At 42.3% G+C, this 25,905-nt stretch overlaps 1 protein-coding gene across 2 annotated transcripts in view; it reads left to right on the forward strand.

The window, feature by feature from the left end:
* Positions 1 to 239: 239 nt before the first annotated feature.
* Positions 240 to 25,905, forward strand: part of LOC123966215 (semaphorin-3F-like) — a 61,343-nt gene continuing 35,677 nt past the window's right edge. For both annotated transcript variants that reach the window (XM_046042412.1, XM_046042413.1), the window contains exons 1-2: positions 240 to 589; positions 3,124 to 3,288. In XM_046042412.1, the coding sequence (XP_045898368.1) occupies positions 3,171 to 3,288 (118 nt within the window). In that variant the 5' untranslated portion in view covers positions 240 to 589; positions 3,124 to 3,170. The remainder of the gene's footprint in view (positions 590 to 3,123; positions 3,289 to 25,905) is intronic.

A 25,905-nucleotide genomic window follows, 5' to 3' on the forward strand; every position in this document is an offset into this window, starting at 1 on the left:
GGATGAGTAGTGTCCATTCTTTGCCCCAGCAGCATTCCCTGACAGCATATAGTGGCGTAATACGGTAGTAAATCATATCACCCCCCGGCTGCCTGATGGGCGGCTCGGCTCATCGCTGCCCGCCTTGTGGGTGTGTTTTAGGCAAATGGGCCTCTGCATCCACCTGCTCGCGCCCTGCCTCTCTACAGTCAGGAGCGCCCAACTTTCCAGAGGAGCACACGCTGCGTGCCTGGACCTCTCTACGCCACAGGGACCTTGTTTCCAGCTGTTTTCCCCCACGAGATGTTGATTGCGGTCGTGCGGCGACAATATCTCCTCGTCTCGCGGTCGCGCACAGGGTTGAACTAGAGAAACACTATCTCCTTTTTTTTTTTTTCTTACTGTACAACTCCGGGGCCAATACCCACGCAGTGTGCACAGGTACAGACCGCCCTCCTGAACAGGGACTGTACAGTCGCAGCACCGGGATTTTCTCTTGATATTATTGATTTCAACTTGGAGACGAAAGTGACCGATCTGTTGGAATTGCTTTGTTCAATGACTTGCAAGGTTGGATCTGAAGTTATATTCGGAAAGCTGTAACAATAAGGTAAGGCTTTTCGTGCTGTTGCTTTTTATTTTCTATTTAAATCTGCTTATTATTAATTTAAAAAAAGGGGTTAGCCTACATGTCTGCAGGTTTTTTTATTTATTATTTATTATTTCCAGCATGCCCTAATGGCTGTTTTGTTTTCTCTTATAAACATATGAATAGAAATACCTAATCATAATTTTAATTTCCTATAGATCGCAACTTTCTCTTCATACGTGAATCATTGCCGTGCGCTCTAAAGCCGCACCAGACTGTTTACAGTTCTGTCGTCCATGTGTAGCCAAGGCTGCCAGTCTGTTACGCACGGATTTCAGTCTATATCATGTTTCAGCAACATTGACATTTTATTGCATACATTTTGTATTTTTAGAGTTTATTTTCGAGTTTAAATATGAATGAAGTATAGCCTATTATTTTCATTGTAAAATGTCCGGCATTCATACCAGGGAAGGAAGCTTTTTAATTGTCTCAATTGTTGTGAAATATGACAAATCACCAGTGTTTCTGTAATGTCTTGGACTTCACCAAACGCAAGTGGATACACCGCGAGTAGAGCAGCAGGATTCAGGAGGAGGGTTATGTTGAAACTTTACTTTCTGAACCCTGAATAACTTGTGGTTATTGGTTTTTGTGTTTGGCTTTATGTATGTGTTGTAATGCTTGCATTTCATTTGTCCACCATGTGGCAGTTATTAACTTGCAGACCCAAACAATAAAGAAGCTGAGAGCATCAGTGGATGTGATGTGCTTTTTCTTCAGTAGGTTTAAAGCTGTTTGGACTGGCGTGATAGATTTAAGAAGTTTAATATGTTTCCATAAAAGGTCCTTTTGTAAACTTATTTATACATTTTTTTCGACATAAAAGTACTGGAGGAGAATAGACATATTTATCGTTGCAGTATAATGTGAGTGAACTCTCTGTGTCGTTCTGTATCCTCAGTGTCATTTGTGAGCAGTGCCTTGTTTGATTTCATCTGCTTGTGTGAAGGACTTGGCCTCTGTCTCAGAATAAACAGCTGGGTGGTTAACACATTGTCAGAAAATACCCAGGGTTTAAACAGCTGGTTATGCTCATAAATCCACTTCAGCCAACTAGTCTAAGGACTCTGCTGAGGTCTCCAACGGTTTGTTTGAGATGGAGACCTGGTCCAAATGAATGTTGTTAGTAGAAACATGGGGAGAAGAGATTTGTAAACTATGAATTAGGGATTGACAATAAAACAATAACAATAATTATCGCAATATGACATTTTTCAATAACAAATATTCAATAAATATTCAATACATTTTTGATTTTATTCACTGGAATCATGCACGAATTAGGACTTAATTTGTTTATTAAGATGTTTCCTTTGTTGAGGAAAAAGGACAGAAAAAACGTTTTTTCTTCATTTTACTCATGCATATTTGTTGAACAAAGATTTTATCATAATTGTTTTGAATGTTCTACCTCAGATTTGTGAAGTGATCCACTGTTTGGCTTCAAGTGTTGACTGTAAAGAAGAGTTTAAACCACAATTAACCATCAGGTTTCTTCAACTTTCACTCAGCAAAAATCAGCCTTAAAACTCAAAAGAAATAACGATTTGATACTTATCGTGATAATTGTCAGTGTCGAAAGATATGAAACTTTTTATCGTGATAATATTTTTGGCCATATCGTCCAGCACTACTGCGAATGTGTGAGGTCAGGATGCTGTTCTTAGAATAGAGTGTGGTGAAAATGTTGCATTCTTGTGAAAATGCAGACACCACAGTAAAATGTGGAAGTGGTAACATAGTAGAGATGGACCAAGAGTGGATTTGTTGAGAATGGGCAAGGGCAAGAAGTGGCCTGTTAGTCAGCTCTTTCTGATGATTCGTGACATATGTGTGGATCATTGAGGTTGCTCCCTGGTGTCTATCATTCATTAACTCTAGACTTAATTGATGACCACCACTGCATTGTTTGGGAGACTTGTTAAACTTTTAGTGTATGCGCCTGTCGTCATTTGTAAATCCTTTTACAAGGAGATAATATTTTATTTCAGATTGCACCAATCCCTATGTTTTTTTGCCCTCTTTATCTTTTTCTCAAAGTGTGAGGACATGGTATAACTCGGTATGAGGTGAACCTCTAATTACAGAGCAGCACACACATACGGTGTCATGGAGTAGGAATGTGCTTTGGGTGCGTGAAGAGGAGCAGAAGAAAAGCTTCTCTAGCAAGTCAGCATGGTCTTTCCATCAGTTTGTCGCACAGCTTCCGAAAAACAAACCTAATTTTTACCAAATGGAAATGTGTACACATCTCTGCAAGCTTGGCTCCTCTCCATCAGGACTCATCAGTTTTGTGAAGCTCCCAAAGGGTGGGATGGGTGTAATCTCCACACCTCTGTGCTGCACCCCAGAACTCGATGGGATTGGGCCCTTGGGAGCCATTGATTTGACATGTCACATAAATTAGTAAATGAGAACAGACTATTGTAGCAGATTTTTTTTTTGTTTTGAGAGTTGAGAACCTTCTCACGTGTTTCTTTTTGTCCCTGCAGAGACTTTTTTAAAACAGCAAACTCTTGCTACTGGGGGTTGGTCAACCATGCAGCTGGACGGTCTGTGGAAAGTCCACGCCCTCCTGGCACTGTCCACCTTCGCTTTCGGGAACCCAGTGATCAATGACCCATTGGCTGCACCCCGCGTCTTCATCTCCTTTAAAGGTAGGAAACTAAACCTCATCCTCCACGCTCTCATTCCCACCTGCCTCTCATTCCTGGTTTGCATCTGACGCTGTGGCTTTCCCTATTCTTCTTGTTCTATGCTGGTTTCTTAAACTCATGTGTTTGCTCGCTGTATGACTGATGACATGAAAGTTGTGTAACTGGATCAACTGTGGCTTTTGATACGTGCTGAAGCTTTTTGCAGGTGAAGAACTTGCAGCACCACCAGAAACTCATGTTACACCACAGAGCAGACCGCAAACGAATCATGCAGTTCTCATTCGCTGCTCCCTCCTCAGACCTCCAGGCACTGTAATAATCAGCAGATGCTTCCACTGACTTATGTTGTACAAACAATTAAAAACGCAAACAATGACTGAGCAGATGCACATATTGAAAATATTGTGTTTGTCTTGTTGTACTCGTTTTGAAACAATATACATGATTATTGTTTTAGTTAATCAAATGCAGTCTCTTTATCTTCAATCATCTTTATTATAAAATCTCTAAATTGGAGCCACAAAGAAAGACGGATAATAAGGAGCATGTAATAACTCTATGGCCATTATGTGATCATTCCCTGGTGAGACCGATATGTACTTTAGGGGGCTGTGTTTGTTCGTTTCAGTGGCCGTACAGATTAGGTGAGATGGGTTGCCGGGTTCTGAGGGGGTGCAGCGTGAGAGAGGGTATTATCAAGAGCAAATTGCCAGGATCAGCCAAGCAGAGCGACGTCCCCGAGGCCTGTCCTGCTCGGAGATCAAGTCTTTGATTAGCATCCAGAGAAAAGCGGAGGGAGCGAGCCACAGCACCCCTGTTTGCTTTGCTTTCCATTTCCCAGCGCTCCCTAGTACAAGTTGACTTAATTAAGTGGACTGGCACAGTTCATTGTTGAAGGCGTTTTTCTGCTTTAATCAAGTAGGATTTAACACATCAGTGAACGCACATCCACAGCTCAGCAGTTTTTTTCCCCTCCATTTTCCAGATATCATTTTGGTCCGACACAAATGCTGTGTTGTTTTAAGAGAACTGTGCAGATTGGGTATTGCTTTCACTTTATAAGGCTTTTCTGTGAGCACACTCATTGGAGGCTTATGTATAGGTGCATCTTTGGATGACTGAACTCACCCAATATATATTTGAAAGCAGCCGACTACAGGCACTATTCTTTGGCTGACAAGCAGGTTGGAAAAAGCTCGGCTCTCCTGCTTACCTGTGTGTGTTTGCCTCTCCAGTCAATATGAATTTCACAGTCTACTGCTGCTGCCTCTCTCAGAGGAATGCACCCCCCTCTCCATTCAATATTATGACTTCTCTCTCCCTTAATTGCTTTTTGAGAGGCCCATGTAGTCCTTACCTTGGCAAGCTGGCTGCACTTCCCCTGATGCGTCGTGATGGTGTTAAGTTTTAGCTTGAGCTGATTGGGAAGGCAGTTTGCCTCTGAGCAGCAACTTTAATGGAACACAGTATGACGACAAGTGTGGACAATATGCAGGTTTTTATATGCGGGAGTGAGGGAAAAAAGTTGTTAATTATCAGTCCCCTGTTTATAATTGTTGATCATTATGGCAGTGTGTCACACTGTGAAGGAAAACTTAAATTGCCCCTATAAAGCTGAATGTCTCTCTCAGAGTTGAACTAAACACATGTTCCAAACTGATTAACTCGGTAGCTGAGGAGCGAGGTTCAGAACCATGACCTCCATCTGGGAGGCCCTCACTTCCTTATTAAAGCAGGTAGAGTAAATCATGGGACCTAATTGCTTTACTTTGGCTTCATGTAGCGTGCACAGTTTTTATGACAGGGAGAACACCCTCTGTGAAATTGAAAGAAGCCAACATAATATTCAGGTGGTGTAAGGTGAAAAATGTATCTTGTAATGCACATTTCAATAAGATTAGAGTTGGTAAAGTCTGAGGGATAACCCTTGGAAGTAGACTTTGTTCAGGCTTATCACGTCTTCTACGCTAGTAAGCCGAGGAGAAAGGGCAGAGTTAGCAAGAAGAAAGAAGTCTGCCTCAGTTTAGACTGCAAAAAGACGTAATCAATGTCAGACGAGCAAACTGAGTGTTTTGTAGAATGAGGAGGGGGAGCGAAGCAAATCCGCCATAGATAATAGGTTGACATTTTAAGGTTAGTTGAGACAAGACTGCTGTCGCCAGCAACCCCCAGGAGAGGACTCATATCAAACAGTCAACCTGGAACTGCTGGGAATATGATAGTTTGGGTTAACACACACTCTTGCCATTAAATGTAAGAATACTCTGGGCTAGTAGTAAAGAGCAAGACATTTGATTGTAAAATAATTCACTGTTTAAGGAAGCGAATCATAATTTTGTTTCTTCAAATGTCTTTTAAATGGCTGTGCGATAATGAATATTTATTCATTAATGATTAATCTGACAATTACATGAAATATCAGAAAAATTGTGGAAAATGTCATGTCTAATCTCCCACAGGTCAAAGGATAGATTCAAATGTCTTATTTTATTCTAACGACAACCCAAATATATTTACTGTATTGTCATATATGACAAACAAAGCATCAAATCCTGACGTTTGAGAAGCTGGAACCAGTATATGTAAAAATGACTAAAACAGTTAATCGATAATTATATTAGTTGCTGATAAACGTTCTTTAAATTTTTTAATTGACTAATCATAAAGCTCTAATTTCAAGTAACATTTAAATAATCACAATATGGCATCTTTCAGTTCTCTGGAGTCATGTAGGTGTTTAATTTATTGATCATGATTATTCTTTGTGTACAGAGTGGAGTTATAGTATAGTAAAGCCATCATTCTTGATTTAAGCTCAAGTGAAGTCATATTTACTGCCACCGAATCGGACCATTTTTAAAGCTGTACTTCACTTAAGTGAAACACTGAATTAACATGTGAAAGACCATCATCTCTCCATGAGACTCCTAAGTCATGGAAGTGCCTTTGTAGTGTAAATTCATTGACAGATTTATATGTGCAGTTTTTTAGATTCATGCTTTTGTATCCCACTGTGAGGTACAGAAAGCAACACATTTTCTGAATGGACAAAGAGCTCCCGAGGGAAGTTTTGCCATCTTTAGCATAGAGTGTAACATCACTGCTGTTGGCCTACATTCCCTCTATGACATATTTTAGTTCATGCATTAAGCAGATCCTAATCTAAATCCATGCTTATGGCTCTGCTATTTTAGGCCACACTCTGCCTCTATGGACTGCTTCAACTTCATTCACTTGAATGTATCACATCAAAAGATCAATACATATCAAAACATTATTTTATGCCAAAGTAAAGAAAGGTGCTTACCACGTTTGATATGCAATTACTGACATGGAAGGTTTAACTGGTGACTGAAAGCATTTTGTCATATTTTAGAGATCTTTAAATAAGGACTTTTCTCAATCTGCTCGGATAAACAGACAGCAGGTAAACTTTGGTTCAGAATAAACAGAGGCACAGGGTCATGAATCTCCATGATTGTAAATTTTCACTTGCAGATGTAATCTACTACTGAGCGCCACAAAGATTACATGATAATTAACACAGTGCACCTCTCTCACCTTCTCTCATTTGGTATTAATGAAATTTGAAACGACTGCTCTGACAACTACAGCAATAGAATTATGGTCTGTCATCACAAAGGAAAAGTCCTTTAAATAACATAACATGCGGGTTTCAGCACCCTCCAACCCTTCCTACTGAGTACATACGAAGCCAAATCCACAGCGACCGCATCAGAATATGGGCCAACCTTGCCACAATATACAAGCTCACCACGGCCAGGGCAGGTGGCAGTGAAAGCAACTCTGGCTCATCATTATTCCAAATATTTCTCATCTGCACACCCTCCTGTGAAGGGCTAACAGCAGGCTCCTATTTTTACTCCTCAGCAAAGTCTTTAGACTATATTGGGCGTGAGTCTGTGTGTGGGTGGGTGTCAGCGTAGAGGGTTAGAAACTCCCCTTTGGGGTTAAATGCCAGGCATTCTGGTATGTGTTACCCTTTGTTTTGCAGTAGCTACGTTTTTTGGCTTTTAATGCCCAGGAATAACAACAGACAAGGATTCAATTTGAAAATGTGAGCTAAAAAGCAGCTTAGGAGTGTATCCATACAGTGAAATAGTTGTTTTGATAAGTCAGCACTTTGCTATCAGTTCATCTCTGGGCTTGCCCCTTTACTGCCAACCTGTCACTTATACTAGTAAATTCTTAAACTGTTATTACTGTTGTTCACACAAAACGTTTCAGTGGTCACTTTCATCTTTGCGCTCCAGAGGCACACATTAGTGGACAGAATTATCTTGCTCTCTTATCACTCCTGAGCTGATTGGCTATGACATCATGCTTTCTTGAGGCCAGAGTCGAGTGTTGACTCAATATTGACTGTTTGAATGGTCAACTATTATGTAGTTCCTTTTGCTGCCTTCTGAAGTGCAACGTGACTTGTATATTTGCTCAAGGTGATCATCACTGAAACGTCCTGTTTAGCCACTACTTTTAGTTCCTATTTTACTGGATACGTCAAGCATAACTGTAATATTGCACTATTGTTGAACCACATGTAGAAGCCACAAAACCACTGACCCAGTAGTCTGGCACTGCTGCTGATGTTTGGCTGTGATCTTTAATTACTGTTTGTGAGGGCTGAGTCCATATAACCCCACGGCAGCAAAGTAATGACTGACAAAGCATTGAAAACCACTATTACTTTGGCCATGTCCCAGACCTCAGCTTCTCTCCACAGCGGCTAAGCCAGGTTATATTTAGTGTAAAACTCTCTTCTCCCTCAGCAGGCACACAGCAGTCATTTGTAGCACCGTGGTTAACCATTGAACACAGTCGGCAGGGTGGTGACGGTGGTTTAAGTGCAAACGCAGCTTGGTCCGGCAAAACTTGCACTCTGTTGTGATTCAGCTGTCGAGAGTGTCACTTTATTGTTAGGTCCTGGTTGGCCAGAAGCCCCCCTTAACTGTGTAAGACATTTGAAATTTGATTGAGTGAATGTAGAGGAGACAGTGCGTGTTGAAGCAAAAGGCGACTGTGGTGTGAGTTCTAGTCTGAGCCCAGTGTTCCAGAAACAGTGTTAATCCTCCACTGTGGTGCACGTGACTAAAGAATTGCGATCCCCTCTGCCTAATATATGTGGAAATGTGTGCATACATTTCAATTCATACGTCACCGTGGCGTGGAGCTATATAAAATACATGCATGGCACACGCCTTTACTTGTTTATTAGCTTATTAGTCTGGAAAATCACGTTGCTTTGCTGAATTCATGTCAGAATTCAGTGTAACCCACTTTGAAATGCATTTCTCTCTTTCGCAAAGCATATTTCTAAGCACAAAGCTGTATATGACTTTCATGGTGCTGCATTTAAATCAAAATCACGCAACAACATGAAATAAAATGTGATCATTGCCGTATTCCTCATCCATACTCGAGGCATGGATGATTACCTGGTCAGAGGTAATGGTTAAACGTTATATATGTCCAATAGTCTCAGGCTGACAGGTCAGGAGTCAGGAATAAGGAATCGATTAGCTGTCTGCCTGTGAACCCAAACTGTTCCCCTCTATTTGTTGGATGACTGATAGGGCCATATTTACATTTATTTCCAGATCAATTGGTACATTGTTTTCACTTGAATGCAATGAAGATGATAGTGAGAGCTGGAATAAGCAATAATGCCTTTTACATGTGGTTTCACATTTGAAGCACACCACTGGAATTCAGGACATTTGTGTGGATGATATTGTGATGTGAGTTTCATACAGTTATCACACAAATTCAGAATTTATTGCGTTTAGAGCGAACCTCCACTCTGCTTGTCAGTGTAGAGATTAATCAACATAAAAGAATGAAGGTGTTGTATTTAATTTTAGCATGTCTTACACGCATCAAAGTAAATACTTCATTGCGTTTAAATGTGGCACAAATTCGTCCCCGTAAAGCTTTGCAATTAACCTAAACTATTAAATCTGTCAGCCATGTGCATCAGTATTATAGAAGACAGCACTGCTCCTATTCTCAGCTCTCCTTGTCAGGTATATGAGTGGGACAGACGTGTGATATCCCTCAAAAAAGAAAAGTATGTTGGCACCTTTCAGCACATTGCCCCTGAATCTAGCAGTAATGTCGTGTCCGTCTCTGATGGTGCCAGTTTCCCTCTGCAAATAAAAACGCGGTCACGGTGTCATCTCATAGCTGTGCCAGCCAGCCATTAGCACTGTCTGTGCCTCCCACCCAGCACTGATGCTGTGGCTCCTGGAATATCTGTTTTATTCTCTCCTTCCCATGGTTGTTAATTGCACACAAGCCTTTCTTTATGATGGCCCATGAATTGAGTCATTGTATTTGAGTGTTATAGAATATAGCCACTTGGCACCTTGCTCTACTTGATTCTTATGCCATATGGCCACAAGGTTGTAAAGTGTATCATAGGCAGCTTGGGTGGTCCTAATGTTTGATAAAAGTGGAAATAGTACCAGTGCTTGTCTTTGGATTCCCCAACATCTGGCTAATGGTATTCTGAATATATTGTGGGTGTGCAGGTGCAGACGTGTTAGCAGATAACAAGGTTCTTATACATCTCCAGGGGATTATTGTGGGCAGGGGAAACTGACAGTGAAACTGTGTGCCATCTAAATCCCATCTTTAAATGCTGAGTTTCCTGCTGCCGCTCTGTCTTTCTTCCCTCTCCTTCTCTTCCCCTGCAATGGGAATGGCAGTAAATACACTGGGACCGGGCTGTTTAGGATTCCTTGCATGGAAGCCCTTTTAGCATCTGCAAGAGAGGGATATGTTGTGTTCTGTCTTTGGTCAGGGTTTCACCTGTGGAACAGCCTCCTGAGTCAGGTTACCGGCTCTGTCAGTCCCTCGCCTCCAGTGAAACCAAGATCGTCTCTCGAAAAGACTTAGTACCCAGTGTTGTCTGTCCGTCTTGTCTTTCACGGGCATGTTGTTGCATCTGTTGCCTCCCCCTTCCCTAACCCCTCCTCACCAGACTGGAAAATACCAGCCAAATTGTCCAGATACTGTGAATCACTTTCTCCCCACCAGTAGGAAATCTCCTCCCATGTGTTTTTATTTATGGATCTACAATTGTTTTTTTCCAGCTTTACATGAAATGGCCCAAACTGCAGAATTAGAGCAACCATTACAAATAGAGCGGAGCTGATGCAATTATGTCTTTTATGTCTATGCAGAATATGGGCTAACATGTTGGATCAGTAAATGATCCCACATGGTTAAACCAAGTAACAAGACAGTACTTGGTTATTTCCTGTAATCAAAAAATCTGCCATGGCAGGGTTTTTCTCTCACTGTGGTAGCTGGAGACATAGAGACATGGAGTCATTTCATGGGAGCCCTGTCAGGCGTGATTAAACTTTATGAAACTTTTCAGTGATGTGGAGAAAACTGTCACTCACCATCTTTTGTTATTACACTACCTCTTTGTTCTGGAAACCTTTTCTAGACAATGACGTAGCGTTCTCAGGCTCGACATATTGGTTGAACCACACAGGTTCATCTGAGCCTGTGACTTGGTATCTGGCACACCTGCCAAGCTTCAATGTTGGTCCTTTTTTAAGGTGGCATAATTAAGACTTCCTGAGGGATTTGGTGTCTTTTCTCACCTGAGAAAACAGGGTATTAGTGGATACTGGATAAACAGGTTGAGGACTCAGACTGGCTTTGTCTCAGTACTGCCGCCGGGTCTGAACACTGTATATTCTTAGTGCTAGTGTTTCTCTTGTGGCAGATTAAGGTGTCAGGTAGAATAATGGTCCAGACAGATTAAACATGTTTGTGGATCCAGCTCAAACCTTCGCCCAAGTTTCATAAAGAATGTGATATACAGTGATACGTTTTCTGTTTAAGTGTTACTTACGTTAAAGCAGAAAAGAAGCAAAAGAGTCATAGAGGTAGGGTAAGAATATGCAAGAGGAAAATGTATGTAGTTGCTACACAGGTGAGCTCCTACCGTGAAGGGCTTCTTTGTCTTGTCATCTGGACAAAGATTTGACCCACATCGTCATTCAGATAGTCACAACTGTGTTATCTTAGATCAGCAGACAAGGAATTGCGCTTGATATTTAATGCATTTAATTGTGAATGATCATCAAGGTGTATTCATCTTCAGTCTGGGCTTCAGCAGTTCCCTTGTGGCCACCCCATCAAAGCACTTCCTTGAGCCCCTTTACAACTCATTCAGGACACTGCCTTGTCATCAACCTCCGCAAATTCTCCAGTGTCACCTCCCTCCTTCCACTGGCTGTCTTTAACTACTCGTATCATATTCAAAGCCCAGCACTGGCATACTAGCCTTTGAAGGGATCTGCACCACAGTACTTCCTGGCCAGTTGGAATACATGTGAAGGTTTGCTTAAGGCCTTTCTATGTGCATGTGTAAATCCCTGAAGACGTTAAATATATGGGAGTTTCTCAGAAAGGTCAAGTGGGAGGGTGTGACCCTGACTGAGGAGGTCAAGGCCATTGCCCCTCTCTGTTCTACAACTTCAACAATATTTCTCACCCTCTGTCAGTGGGGGATCAAGTTTCAGATGCATCTCGCCGTCGCAAAGCTGAGACTTGGGTTCACTAATGCAGCCTTTCTGTTTTGATGTCTACAGTAAATATACCATGACTGAGACGGCGCACTGTTCAGTAACCTCAGAATGAGGGGGAAAAAAAGGGGTGTGATTGACAGATCACACACAATTGATAGGCAATGTATGTTCCAAGTACAGCTAAATGTTGAGTCTGATTGAGTGTATATTGCATAGATGAATGGCCTGTGCGTTAGGCGCTGTAAAAATGGAGTAGTTACAATTAGTTTATTTCCAGTTTCCTACATTTGAACATTTACTACACATGGAAATTTTCTATGATTAACATCTTGGTGGAAAGGGATGATTTGGTGTTTTACAACCAAAACAGAACTTGTAACATGTAAATTCCATCATATCAAGAGTAGCTGGAGGTCTTAAAATGAAGTATTTTTATGGAACCAAAGGTATTCATAAGAAAAACTGCCAATAAGTTGTTTTGGCACTTCTTCGTTTCTCTGTCATTTTTAATGGAGGTTGCACAAATACTCATTACAAAAGTTACAGAAACATTATGTCATGCCAATGGTGGTGGAGTAATTTGCTGACATGTTGATTTAGTAAATATTAAAATGGCTGAGCATGTTAAAAACAGATCTATGAATGCCTAGTATGCAAGAATAGAAGCCATGCGAAAACAAATTCTTCATCTGCAACTTATTCTCTGTGTATGAGGTGACTGGTTGCTTTTAACCAGTGGTTAATCAGTGCAGTTTGCTGCATTGATTTGGTTGTGGTACGTGTTAGATGAAAAGGTGAATTACAGACTGATCGGAGCCAGACCTTGTGTAATTTGGCTTTATATAACAAATGCAGAACCTACATGATAAAATACAGATGCAGTGCAGCACTTCGGCCATTTCTACTCAAGAATCAAAATTCAGACGTTACAATTCAGCATTTCAGACCAACTCGTAAATAATATCAAGCCATATTCCTATGGTTTTGTTACTCAGAGGAAAAGTAGTTTCAAACAACGAAACTGGATGCTATATTGATCATTGTTTTACAGTTCACTCAAGCATGTTAGGAGTAAATTGCCGTCAGCATTTCACCCAACCCTCCCATCCAATCCTTTCAGCATGTTCATCCCTGCCGCCCACCTCCTCATTTGGTCAGTGATGAGGTCATATACTTTTCGCCTTTTGTAAGGGGAAATGAGGCTGTTTGAAAGACACACTGAAGAGCTGAAGAGTTTAGCCCATAAGAACACTCAGGCATATTACAATGCATGCACTTTGATCCCTTTGTAGTGGCGTGGTTTTGAAATGCTGATTTGGAGATTTCCCTATTGCTGCCTCCTGCCTGTTGGCGGAGTAGGTGTTAATTGCAATGTGTGGGGTTGGACTCTCATTCTCATCCATTGAGGCCGGACCGGGCCAGTGGTGACCCCCCGACAGGCTTGTCTTTGTCAACGACCCATCATTTTAGGCCCCCTCCTGCGGCAGTGCCTCCTCTTGATTGGTGAAGGAGTGAAAAAGAGGAACCCTGGCAATCAATTCCCCTTGTTGTTGTTGTTGTTGTTTGGCGTCGCCCACACACTCTTCCCCCTGTGAAGGTCCTATAGCTGCAGGGGTGTTTGTGTAGGTTTGCCTCTTATTCACAGAAGTTCATTCACGTTCTGGGAGACCCGGGGGTGGGTGTCAAACTGGCATCAGGCCTTTTTTTTCAATGAATGCAGCGCACAGCATCCAGCCGGCCTTTCTCTGTGCTGCCTATAGATTCCTCAGTCTAGCTCCAAGGAGAACCACTGTGAAGCTGCAAAGGGAGGACAGCGGTTAAAATTAAGGTGAAAAATGAGGTCCTCGGATGGAGGGAAAATGAAGATCAAGAGGAGCAGAGGGCATTGTTTACATCCTCCACTCCAGCCTGGCATGCGGCCAAACCAGTAGTGGGCGATGTGTTGCAATATAAAAGCACAGAGGATTACGAGTATCAGGGGTAATGTTTGTGAAACTATTTGGTAATGCCACATACTCATTTTGTTGAATTCCTCACCCCCGTCTTTGATTCACTGATCTCCTTGCTTTTGTCTGAGCGGGATGTACATGCTCTTTAGCTCTGCGAGTCCTCTCATTGTTTTGTAAATCTTGAGAAGATGAGAGGCGGTGGTGTTACTCTGTGTGCTAAGTCCCTGTTTGACTTCTTAACTCAGTTGCTTGTTTTCCTGCTTAGCCCTTCAATGGAGGGTTAATGAATACTTTATTGCCACTTTACTGTGTGGATCTTAGTGGCTGTATTTAATTTCCCCCCAGGGACGTCCTGTGGCGTTTCCCAGAGTTTCGGAGCAGCCTACTTTGCATTTCCTTTCTGTGAGAAGACAAACGGACCTAGAGTCCAAAATGAACTGCTCTGACTGGGGTGGAGGGGAAGGGGGTGGGGTAGGAGAGGATTTCAGTCCTACTTCTCTCATGGGCTACAGTGTGGATCAAATTTTAGCCCCCCATCCCATCCTGTCCACTCCCACCTTCCAAGTTTTGACATGCTTATGTTTTATCTTCCAGGGTGGAAATAAAAGACAGACCGCATGGGTGCTCAGTGAGGAATGGAGTTGCAGTAAATGTAGAAGAAGTTTGTTGGATGAGCTTTCCTGGATAGAAAGTTGCAGAGACAGAAACTCCTGTCAGTAACAGTACACGGCTGGGACATGTCCATATTCTGTCACTTATCTGGAGTTTGGCTCCACTGGTGTGTAATCAGGCAGACATTCATACATATGTCACCGTTGTGGTTGTATTTCTTCCACCTTCACTGCTAGAGAAAACTTCCGAACTGTACGTGAGGTTGCTAATGACTGATATCATCACCCACCTGCAGAGTTTCTCCTCTTCTGCTCATAACTCTGTCAGACAGAGCTCAGTAATGCAGCTCAACTGTGACCACTGTTTGCTATTTTAAAGCCGGTAATTACGTCAGTTAACCTCCACTCTTTCCGTCATTGTGCACAACCAGAGAAGGGTTCCCGGGGGTCCTGTGTTGGACCCCGTGGTGAGCAATGACTTTTTAATGGAGGCCTCCCAGCAGAAAAAAGGGCCCTAGCTCGTGGAAGCAACTCGAGGGAATATTTAGACTGGCAAAAAGAACAGCAATGAATAAGCAGCTCTTCCTGTTTTCTTAAATGTGGAAGCAGCACTGAGAACAGGTAATTGATCATAACTAATTAGTGGTGGAGAGATAAATGATGGCTAGGTGAGATGCGGTGCATTTAATGACACTCTGTGGGGATGGAATGCACTGTGGATTCAACTCTTCAGTGAGTCTGTTGAGGCTGCGAGCCCGTAGTAAAGCTCAGTCATGTGTTTGTGTTTGTGGGTTAATCTCCAAGGCACATTAGGACTCACTGGCTGTGCTGGAGGCTGTGGAACTTGTTAGTAAAGCTGGTAAATTTTCCAACGTGACTTTTGAGCTGTTTTTGAGCTACGATTAGTGTCCTAAAGATTTTTTCACTTTGGAAATAGAAATGACTGTTGGTGGGGTGCCTGTTTTGCTTGTTACTTTCCAGGGAAGTGGCAGGTGCTTTCAGTTTAAAGTCAAACGCTGACAGGGTATGGTCCTGCAGATCGTGGTCATAAGCTCTGACACAGAAATGATGCTACTGGGGTGCAAGTTCTCTTATATGTATCCACAGCCTCTCACCAGCAAGAAGACACATTTTGTTTTGTGTCAAGATGGGGATGAACATCGCATCAAAAAACATCCACAACTCAGAAGTAATTACATGATGACTCCATTTATTATGATGTGCATGGTTGAAGGGAAAAGAGGAGTGTCTGGCTGGAGGTAAAGCAACAGTACAAGAACGCCCACTGAAATTAAATCAACAAGGGAGTATAAACCATGGGATTTTTAAATTATATTTTGTTTTAGTTGCATAATATCAGCCTGCTGTTTTCACCTTGTCAAAACACGGCAGGCAGAAAAACCTCCATCCATCCAAATTGTGCCAAGTTATAAAATAGCTTTAACTCGCAGACACCTGAATTGATGATGGATGCAGCGATCGCTCTTTTCACAGCTGGGGCCGACCTCTTCATCCTTCTCAGTTTAACACGTCCCCAGTTCTCTCTCTTAGCAACAGGCTTCAGCTGCCTGGCAATGGTTGCCTCTCGAGATGTCAAGAAAATTAACTTTCATACGTTAACCAGAGGGAAAAGCTGAACTAGTGCTGAAAAGTGCTGTCATGACCCCGGACAATCACTGACACACCTGATAGTTTGCCTGTCAAAGAGTTTCCTCTCCTTCTTTATTCTCCCCTTTTAATTTGTGAGTTTATTGTGATGGATGCCTTCAGGTGATATTAAATGTGTGTTGACACGCCTGTGGACATTATCTTTCTTTTGTCTCACATAAAGTCTACTGTGTCTCGTACAAGGCAAACCCATTTAATTAAATGCTATTTCCACAGGAGATGTAAGATACAAGGCTAGATCTTTATTCTCTCTAATGTGGCGCACAATTGATTTCATCTGAAATTAGGATTGGCAGGAGATTAATGTTATGAAGGGAAGTGCTACTTTTAAATGCTCCATTTCAAAGGGACTTGCTGCAGCCTTGGTTCAGACCTCAACCTTCACATGCTTGTTAGGAAATAAATAGGGCTTGAGGTTGATTGTGATAAATATCATCTGAAGAAACAAGCCATCGCTGGCAATACATCATTGTTAACCTCAATGGGCTGTGGAGTGAGAGAATATTTATGGCTTTGGTCTCCATCATGTCGGGAAAACTGCTTGACTACTGATGCTATAAAAGCTATGTATGATCTTATCTTTGAAATATAAAAGTGAAATTAAAGTATTTTAAAATGTGCACATGTAGAATTATCTGCATTATGATACTGCAATGAGTGTTCTTAGATCTTTTTTTTCCTGTGGTACATGACAGTTCACTCATATTATGTAGCTGCCAAACCAAGCATGGCATGGATAATATACTGCATGTCTTTAAAGGATCATTCCGGCGGTCCGTGTCTTACTAATTTAACTACAAATTGCATGCACTTTACTGCTGACCATAATCCAAACGATGTTGTGATATTATACATTTTTGAATGTGTTTGTCATGCTGTACCTGTCACACGTCCACCAACATCAATGTGGTGTGAGAATCAACTTGCGGAGACTTGAAACTCGTTTGAGATCACTGCAGCTTTGATTTGTGTCAGAATGATTGTTGGATGTATATGCATTTGGGAGTTACAAATTAACTGATGAATAGCAACCTTTTTACTGCAAGATATCAAAGTCACACCTCAAAATCGTTGTTGGTGTATATTTGGTCTAGAAGTTGGAGGTTTTATGAAAATAAAACTTTGCATTGTTTTTGCAGTAATTGTTTCAACACTATGAACTTTGTAGAGAAATGAATGAAAGTCTGCTTGGAAGGACAAATGCATACAAATTGAATAACTAACTCATACATAATTGTTAGTAAGCTGGCTAAAATATGCAAGAGCATTGGCGTGACCTTTTGATGGTGATGCACACCAATTAATCTCCCACTGCTCCCACTTGTGATGTACTGCAGTTAATCACACATTATTCCCAGATATTTTCATTGCAGTGAACTCTCGCTGGCTGAGATACAAGCCATACTTCTCTGATGACATTCCCAAGATAAACTTGCCTGGGGAAGCAGATTGCTCTCTCCTCACACAGAGGTTCCACCAGAGCTCTGTTTTGACTTGTCTTGCTTAATTGCTGTGTCAATTAAAATATTTTTTCAGAAACATCATGCAGGCGGGGCGAGGGCCGGGAGGATCGCAAGAGGCTTTGTCTTGTTCACATCTGTGCATTGCCTGCAGTGCTCATGCAGAGAAAGTGAGAAAAAGCGGTTGGGGTTGCTGGAGAGTTACAGTGGTGAGCAGCCAAACACAAGCATTAGGGGTGTTTTCCTGTCCAAATCAGATTATTCTGAGATAGCAGTTACTCAGAGGCACCTTTATCAAGATATAAATGCAAAGTGGATGAAGTTTAGCTGGGAGTTCTGTGATTTAGGGAGTGTAGATGTGGAGCAATTTTTAGCAAATGAATAATGAAATTAATTGATTAAGTCACTTAAACACAATGAAAGTGTGTGGCAACTTCAACCCTGCTTGTGAAAATGATTTGGAGGTCATTGCCATGGCCAATGATAACATGCCATATTAACTGCTTACACATTGGAGCTACGTTTATATCTATTAATGTTGTCTTTTGGGACAAGAAGAACTTGACCCATGGCGGGTTTCATACCAAATTGGCAGTTAATTGCTGAGTGCTGCAGGGCCATGAAAGAGTGTGAGAACGTGGCAGGTTCCTCCATGGTGGAATTCACTGGGTCTTCTGTACTTAAAAGAGCCTAAAACTGTACTTGTGGCCGTAGCTACACCAAAGGCTATGCAGTAGCCTCTTTAAAATGTCACAGGGCTCCAGCTGTAGTTGTAGACATTTTTGAGAATGAAGAAAACAAATAGCTTAAATATGTCTACTTATCTTCCCTTTTCGGAGAGACACATCCAGCAAAGCCAGAAAACCAGCGATCACCATACTCTATCACAATGAATGAAACAACATAAATACAACTGCATAGAATATTCTTTTATCCAGTATTTAAACAAGTCACTGCCGCTAAATGAATGAAAGAATGAGTACAGGAGAGGTCCCGGCAAAAGAATGCAAGATCCATCCACCAAAAAACACAATGCACTGTACACCACCAACACACTGCGTTGGTTAGTTAAATACGTACAAGCACACATTCCTGGCATATTCTACCATTAACCCCATGATAGCTAAGAAGGAGTATAAAATGAATGCCTCCATGTCTGATAATTATCCATGGTTATAAGATTATTCTTAATAAATATAAACCACTGTGTAGTGTTTTGTCGATTGATAAGCCTTCAAACTCATGGATCTATCACTCAAACTGAACTTCCTAAATTATTTCTTCCCCGTACCTGTAGCAACACAACCTTCGAGTCTTTTAACGCCTCGCTATGTTTGGTCTGAACACCCACTAAGGTCTTACCTCCAAAGAGGAGCCCCCAAGGTCAGTAAAAGCAGAACATTGCCTCAAACTGGGATAAAGTAGAAATGACTGCAATTATCTCAGTTACACTTGCCACCCACTGAAAAAACTTTTGGGCCTGAGATGTCTCCCCCTTGCAGGTTCCTTGTCTTTGCCATCTAGGAATTCACTCTGAACAAAGCTGTATTTTAGCCACTTTGCAATCTATACTTCCGGCCTCTCCTGTAGCTCATTACCAACTGCCAAAACTGCTCAAGAGGAGGGCTACAGGGTCACAGAGTAGGATATCCTGCCTGTCAGTCAAACGTCAGAGCTGTTAGGTGTGTCTCGCTAAACCCATGTGGGGAAAGACGGACTAGTCATTAAAATCTCGCAGGGAGGCCGAGTTTTGATTTTTGCCAAACCTCACTATATTTCCACAGCTGTCAAGCTGTCTGTATGTCTGCTGCCATGTGTGGATGTCACCTCAGGCACGACTGAGTCGAGAGAGACAGGCTTCCTCTGGGTTAATAAGGAAGAGGGATGATGATGGGGAGACAGAGATGAGCAGCTGTGGGGCAAGGGGGTGGGGTGATTAACTCTTCTTTTCTAAAAGTGTTCTTTTTTTCATGTAGACCCTCTGCTGACCCTGCGTCGTATGGGATTTATATTGTGACCAGTGGATGGATGCAGAGGAATGTGATTAAATTAAGAGTTTCTGTGCACAGAGTAGATGCACCACAGGAGTGTTTTTTGAAGGCAATGCATGCTGGGGCTACCCTACTCTTCCTCTCAGTCCAGTGAACCTGAAGGAATATAGTACTGAAAATACACATCATATAGTTTGCAATGTTTGTAGCCGTGGTTCTCTGACAAAAATACTTTCTACCAGTGCTCTCAGTAGCACTGGCCAATAGGGAAAGCAAGCAAAGTGAGTCTGCTGAGGGACATGTATTGTAGTACAGTGAACATGTTAGCTCCATTTAGACGTTTCATTTCTTCTCCTCCCATAGGCTCTCTCCTCCCTTCCTGCTTGCTGCGTCCCGCTGTCATGCCAGCCTCAAAGGTTATAAATGACTGGATTTGGCAGCCTTTCATGGGTTTGTGTAGGGGAGTCCCTTTGCAAGCTTCAAATGTATGGGGTCAAAGCAAGGCTATCATGCACCCAGAAGAATCGTGGAGTGCGAGTTTGTTATTGAAATGATAAAAGGAAGTCCTAGTTGTTAGAGGGAGTGTGGACCTGTCAAATAAGGAGGGCCAGTTTGTACAGAAAGATATATAAAAAAATTTTTTTACACCTGGTTGTAGTGCAGCACTACTGGAGCACTGACCTCTAAGTGCATTCAGTCTCTCTGGGAGATTGCCAACTGTGACAGACCATCATGCCGTCCCATTAGCTCAGATAAAGCAGGCAGGGATTGAGAAGCTCAGATCAATGAGTCATTATGGGGAGTGCCGCAAATGCTGCCAGAGTGGGATGATCATAGTCGTGGCTTAGCGGCAATACAACCTAGCTATCCCTCAGCCGCTTCCCACCAACCTGCTTTTCTCTGGATTAACCGTTGATTCCATGTCAAATATGCTATCCAGGAATTAGGAGACAGGGCATCAACATTTTCACCTGACACTTTTCTGCAGCCACTAGGTTTATTACTTTGACGTGGTTTACATAAATTCCCTGTTAAGGATTCTGCTTTTCTGTGGAATGCAGTGGTTAAACGAACGGCTTGGCTCTCTTCTTACGTGGTCTCAGGTCATGTGAAAAAAGGATTTAGCTTCTATTGGGAAGAAAACTAAACATTGATACTTCACAGGTGTTTTTATCCGACTGAGCTCACTGTTAAAAGCTTTTAAAGGATAATTCTGGTTGATTACAACTTAAGTGCATACTAAGAATACTGATAATAATCTCTCACTGCACAGATAAACAGATTTGTTTCCAACCTTTCTCATTGTCTGATTGCTTGGGTATGTTGCCCGTTTTGGACTTCTTTTTGCTGCATTCCCAAATTACTGCAATAAACTAATGAATACAATGGCATCATAACCATTAGAAATGATGGACAAAACTGCAGAAATTAGACTCTGTATACTGTGGCTTTGTCGGGGTCTAACTCCGGTACAATGTTTGGTGGTGACAAGCTTTTCACAGCAGGTAGATAACGTTGTTAACCTCTCATAATGGCTCATAATGAATAAAAAATTTGGTATGCGCTCTTAACAGCGACGTCAACTGAGGGAGTGGACATTTGTTTGTGGTCATCATATGCGTGACCAACAACATTATCCTTACATGCTGGACTGTTGTGTCTCTGTGTTGGCAGAGATAGATGCAGGAAACACTTAGATTAAATGTGTCTTTATTTTAGAAATTTGTTGGTACAGTTTGATGGGCTGTGTGTAATGAGACCCCTCCCCTACCCCATTCTCCTGCATAGGCTGCCCGTCTTCCCTGAGGGACAATGCTCCCTTAATAGCCACTCCTATGTGTTACTCTCTGACTACTTTTTGGCTGATATTGATCAAACTTGAAAGGGGAGCCCTTAAGTGAATGTGTAAAAAGTCCTGGTAATCAATGATTGACAGTTGTTTTGTCTCTTATCAAGGTCACTTTGCCAATTTGAGAGTTTAGAATAGCTGCAGGGCAATCGAGTGATGATGAGTGAGAAAGAGAGTTTGTATGGTGTCTTCAGATTTTGATGTACCAGAGAAAGGTCGAGCTGAGAGAATTACTTTTGATCACAGTGTTACTTCAGCTCCAAGAGCAGGACAGAGCACAGCTGAAAGGAGAAACGGGGAAAATCGATCTTTGTGCCATTAGCATATCTGCACGAGGCTAGACATAATGTGCAGTTTCAGTCAGCCATTACAGCTACAGCTAATTGAACTGGGACAAAACCACAGTGCTGTCCCAAAACGACATATATGACTGTTGGAAATTACCAGTCCAGCAACAGGTGTACCGGACCTTAAATATGTCACATGACGTTAAACGTGTTGGCTAGGTTTAGGCAACAAGCGTTAAAAGAAGTACATTACATAAGTTACGTGGCCCATCCATCCACCTTCTTACACGGACTTTATCGCTATTTATAATATATCACCTGACTTCTTCCTTGGCCATAAATAAATAAAAGTAAATATCGGCCGTAATAAGTTGCTGCATAATCAACTTATAGCCTACAGCTGTTTTTCTGGTGAGGAGGGGGCTGGTTTTTGCGCCGTTAAATTCTGTCAGAATGAGTACATTACACCTTTGAGAGCCATTTGATTCCTGTAATATATATACATTGTTGAAAAGAATATGTATAGCCCTGTGGTTAGAGCACAGCCAAGGCAACCTGTGGAGTGGCATTTCACCCTCAAAAGGTATTACACATCACTGTTTAACCTGCCTGCACCTGAAGTCACTAAATACATTCTGACAAGCACATTTCCTTTCAATGTGTTCAAATAAAAGCTAGTGACTAAATGAGGTCCTGCCGGGCTGTCAGCGAAAGGTAAGACCTATCAAGTTCGCCGACTGTATTGCTCCTGGAGCAGACACGTAGCAGTGTTTGGTTCATAAAGGTCCCACCTCTTCAGATTAATTCTGTTTGGCTGGGAATGTGAGAAAAAAGGAGAAGCCTCCCCTGATTTAGAAAGCATATTGCGTTGAGTTCGGAAAGAAATTAAGTGTTTATGGTGAGGGAAAAAGAGGCCGTAGTGAGGGGGTTTGAAGGAAGAGAATGAGGATGCTTTGGCTGCGTGTCTCTCTTTTTCTCTCCAAGGGCTGAGGTTTTGGTCAACACTGCCAAAGCAAACACCTCCATATTCCACCTCAGAGGAACCAATGTGAACCTTTCACACGCTTCTTTCTTTCGCCTGTTCTGTGCCTTCCATCTGGACTTCATTTCTACTAAATTTGCTTGCTGGTTTTGCATGTGTAGAGGAACTGCTGCAATGACCACTTTCAATTTGTATCCATTACCACATTGCTGCATCTCATGGTTACAATGTGTTTAAATTTCTCCAGCTGCCGCATTTCTAAACCATCACGAGTCACACTTGTTGTGTGCGAGGTACTTAACTTGTGTGTGTGTGTGTGTGTGTGTGTTCATGCTATGCATATTATCTGTTCGTGTGTGTGAGTGACAGAGGGATGAGGTCTAAGAAGGCATGCACACACATCTCTCTCTCACCCACTCTGTCCACTTCTCTCTTTATCCATCTCCTGCAGTTATCGGGCTGATTTTATCACCCTGTTAGCTGCAGGGAGATTACCAGTGACGAACTGGGATGGCTAAATCGGCTTGGTAAACTCGCTGACCCTGCAAACCCCCCCCCCCCCCCCCCCCCCCCCCCCCCCCCCCCCCCCCCCCCCCCCCCCCCCCCCGCCACTATCTCCTTAACACCACCTTACATGGGCGTAGAGTGTGGTCCACCAAAATAAAAGTCTAAACACAGATAAATTCCAGAAGAACTGTCTAGGTGAAGACTGAATTTAAACGATATAATGCACATTTGTTTTGTAGAAGAAATTAAATGGACAGTTGCCATCTCTAAACATGATCTAGGGTTAGGGGTCTGGACAACATGCAAGTATTAAAATGCAAATGATCCAAAACTCTAATTTTAAGCAATGTCCAAATCAACCAAAATAAAACCACTAAAAAGACAAAGAAAACATAAATTGGTTAGTTGGGGACGGCCTCTCCCACCAGATTGATTCCTCACATCTTAAGGGAACCTATTATCTCGTTCTGACTCAGAAACAGGATAAGTGTACAGAGCCTTAGAAGGCCCTTTAAAACTACCGTGGTTTATGTACAGCAGGCTTATAGTATTAGACAGCACGATGGAACCAGTGGCTTTTGCTCTGTCTTGTAACCTCCAAACGGGTCTCCTTTTGTGGCTGCAGAACTGTGCTGGTTCAGAAGGGGTTATGGTGGGATTATGCTGAGCAGAACTGTCGGAAATGAAGTGTGTTTATAGCAGTTCGCAAAGGCATTAATAGTGTGGCACTTGGTTGTTCACAAGAAAATTGAAAAAAGAGAGCTTGAGAGAGTGAGAGTGGGTGCGAATGTCGGATTGTCAGTTTCGGAAAGTCACAGACATTGTCGGACACAGCCCCTTTCCCCCCAGTATGAGGAAAGGTGTGTTCAACCATCCGACAAGCACTTCTGAAGAAGCAAACAGACAGCTTTAGCCCTGTGACACTCCATTCCCATGGGAGCATGTGTTCGAGATGCAGGCCATTTTGGGCTTCCCCTGGCTGACAGGGACAGTGAGGCAGCGGCACCGGAAAACACAAAGCTGTTTATAAAAGGCTAATCACCTTCATTTCAGATGAGTGCCCTTTGAATAAAGAAAGTAAGTGATGAGGCAAAATGCGATGGGGCTGCTGACATACTCGTGGAAAAATGGGATTTGTCTTCTAATCCCACTTCCTGTCCCCAAGGCCTGGGAATCAGGGGTGCATCGGAACTCAATTGATCGCCTGCTTCTGTTCAAAGAAGGGATGAGCGAGAGGGCTGTCCCATTAGTCTCCTGTGTCCATCAACGACATCTGCCTCTTTGCAAGTATGAATGATGATAAGCTAGAGAAACTCTACGTTGCAAATAAAATGGTAAAAGCTTTCCTGCCCCTACACCCAACTTCTCCTTCGTCCAGCCCCCCAAGGAACAGGAAGATAAGCGCTGAGGTGGCACCGCGTGCACTTACTCAGGAGCAGTGGGAGCCTGGTGGGAGGAAGAGACCTGGAGCAGAGCCACAATGGCTGCTGTCACAATCTGTCCTGCCTTCTTGTCATTCTCAGGAAGGGGTTGGAACAACTGGCCTCCCACAATGTGACCCCATGCTGCTCCAACAAATAAGGCATTCATAACCACAGGGCATGATAGTGGGTCACTGGTGTCACATGCATTAGGTTGCTATATCCTGTGTCTGTTCAATTGTAAATCTTCCACTGGCCTGTCAGGATGCACCTGAGAGACACAGAGATGTATTGGCGCATTGAGACATTTTTCTGCGTTTCCTGACATAGTTTTCTCAATCGTGGATTCAAGCTGCCAAGAAAGCCTTTTTCTTTGAATTCACTGCTTTCAAGGAGAAGATGTTGCTCCATTGATACAAATTAAACCGTTACTTTCTTTCTTTGGATGGAAACTACTTGGACTGCAGAGGATTCAGATTTGCTTTACCAGAGCACTGCATGGAAAACAGTCTACATGAAATGAATAATAAAAAAAGAAAATTGAAAACCTCAGCTGGAAGTCAGCCATTGGCATCTTAAACCTGTCTTTTTCATGCCCTTTGATGCAATTTGTCATGTCTGGCAGTTTACATTAGCATAAGATATTCTCTGTCACACCAGAAATATCACAAAGATCAACATTGACTAATGTTTATGTGAGACAGTGTCGTTCATAATGAAAAGTTAATATTTTTCCATGGAAACCCCTGAGCAGATTCTTACAAAAATGACAGATCCACTATAGATTCAGCTGTTTAAAACTGACTTTGTTGCTGCAATTTGACAACAACTTTCATAAGTTTGAATGAAACTTTTAATTAAGAGGCTGTGCTGTGGGACAGTGCGATCATACAGATTTAATAGGCTACTGTCCTAAATTAAATAATTTTCCGGTTTCCTATATGATTTCTAGTTCTGTTTTTGGTTAAGCACAGCAGGGTTTCTGTATTTTGTTTCTTTTAACATTCCCATAGAGTTTAAGACCTCTCCATTTTCACTAGCTTTAACATTTTACAGACAGAGCGCGAGACTGAGAGAGAGATCCATCTTCATTACAACAAGGTTGTTCTGGTCTCATGGCTGACATAGCTCCCAGGTGGAGACACCCTCTGGAACCATACAGCAGAGCTAGAGACGGTAGAGTGTGTCTCTGCGTCTGAGTGTATATGGGGATTATAGACAGACATCATGAAGCTGAGATGCCAAGTTAAGATAAGGGAGGCTAAAGGTAACAGGGCTCTTCCACTCAGGGCTGTATGTTTAAGTCTTTGTGGCATCTCCCG

Source organism: Micropterus dolomieu, unplaced genomic scaffold (genome assembly GCF_021292245.1).
Source record: "Micropterus dolomieu isolate WLL.071019.BEF.003 ecotype Adirondacks unplaced genomic scaffold, ASM2129224v1 contig_12944, whole genome shotgun sequence".
NCBI classification, from domain to species: domain Eukaryota; kingdom Metazoa; phylum Chordata; class Actinopteri; order Centrarchiformes; family Centrarchidae; genus Micropterus; species Micropterus dolomieu.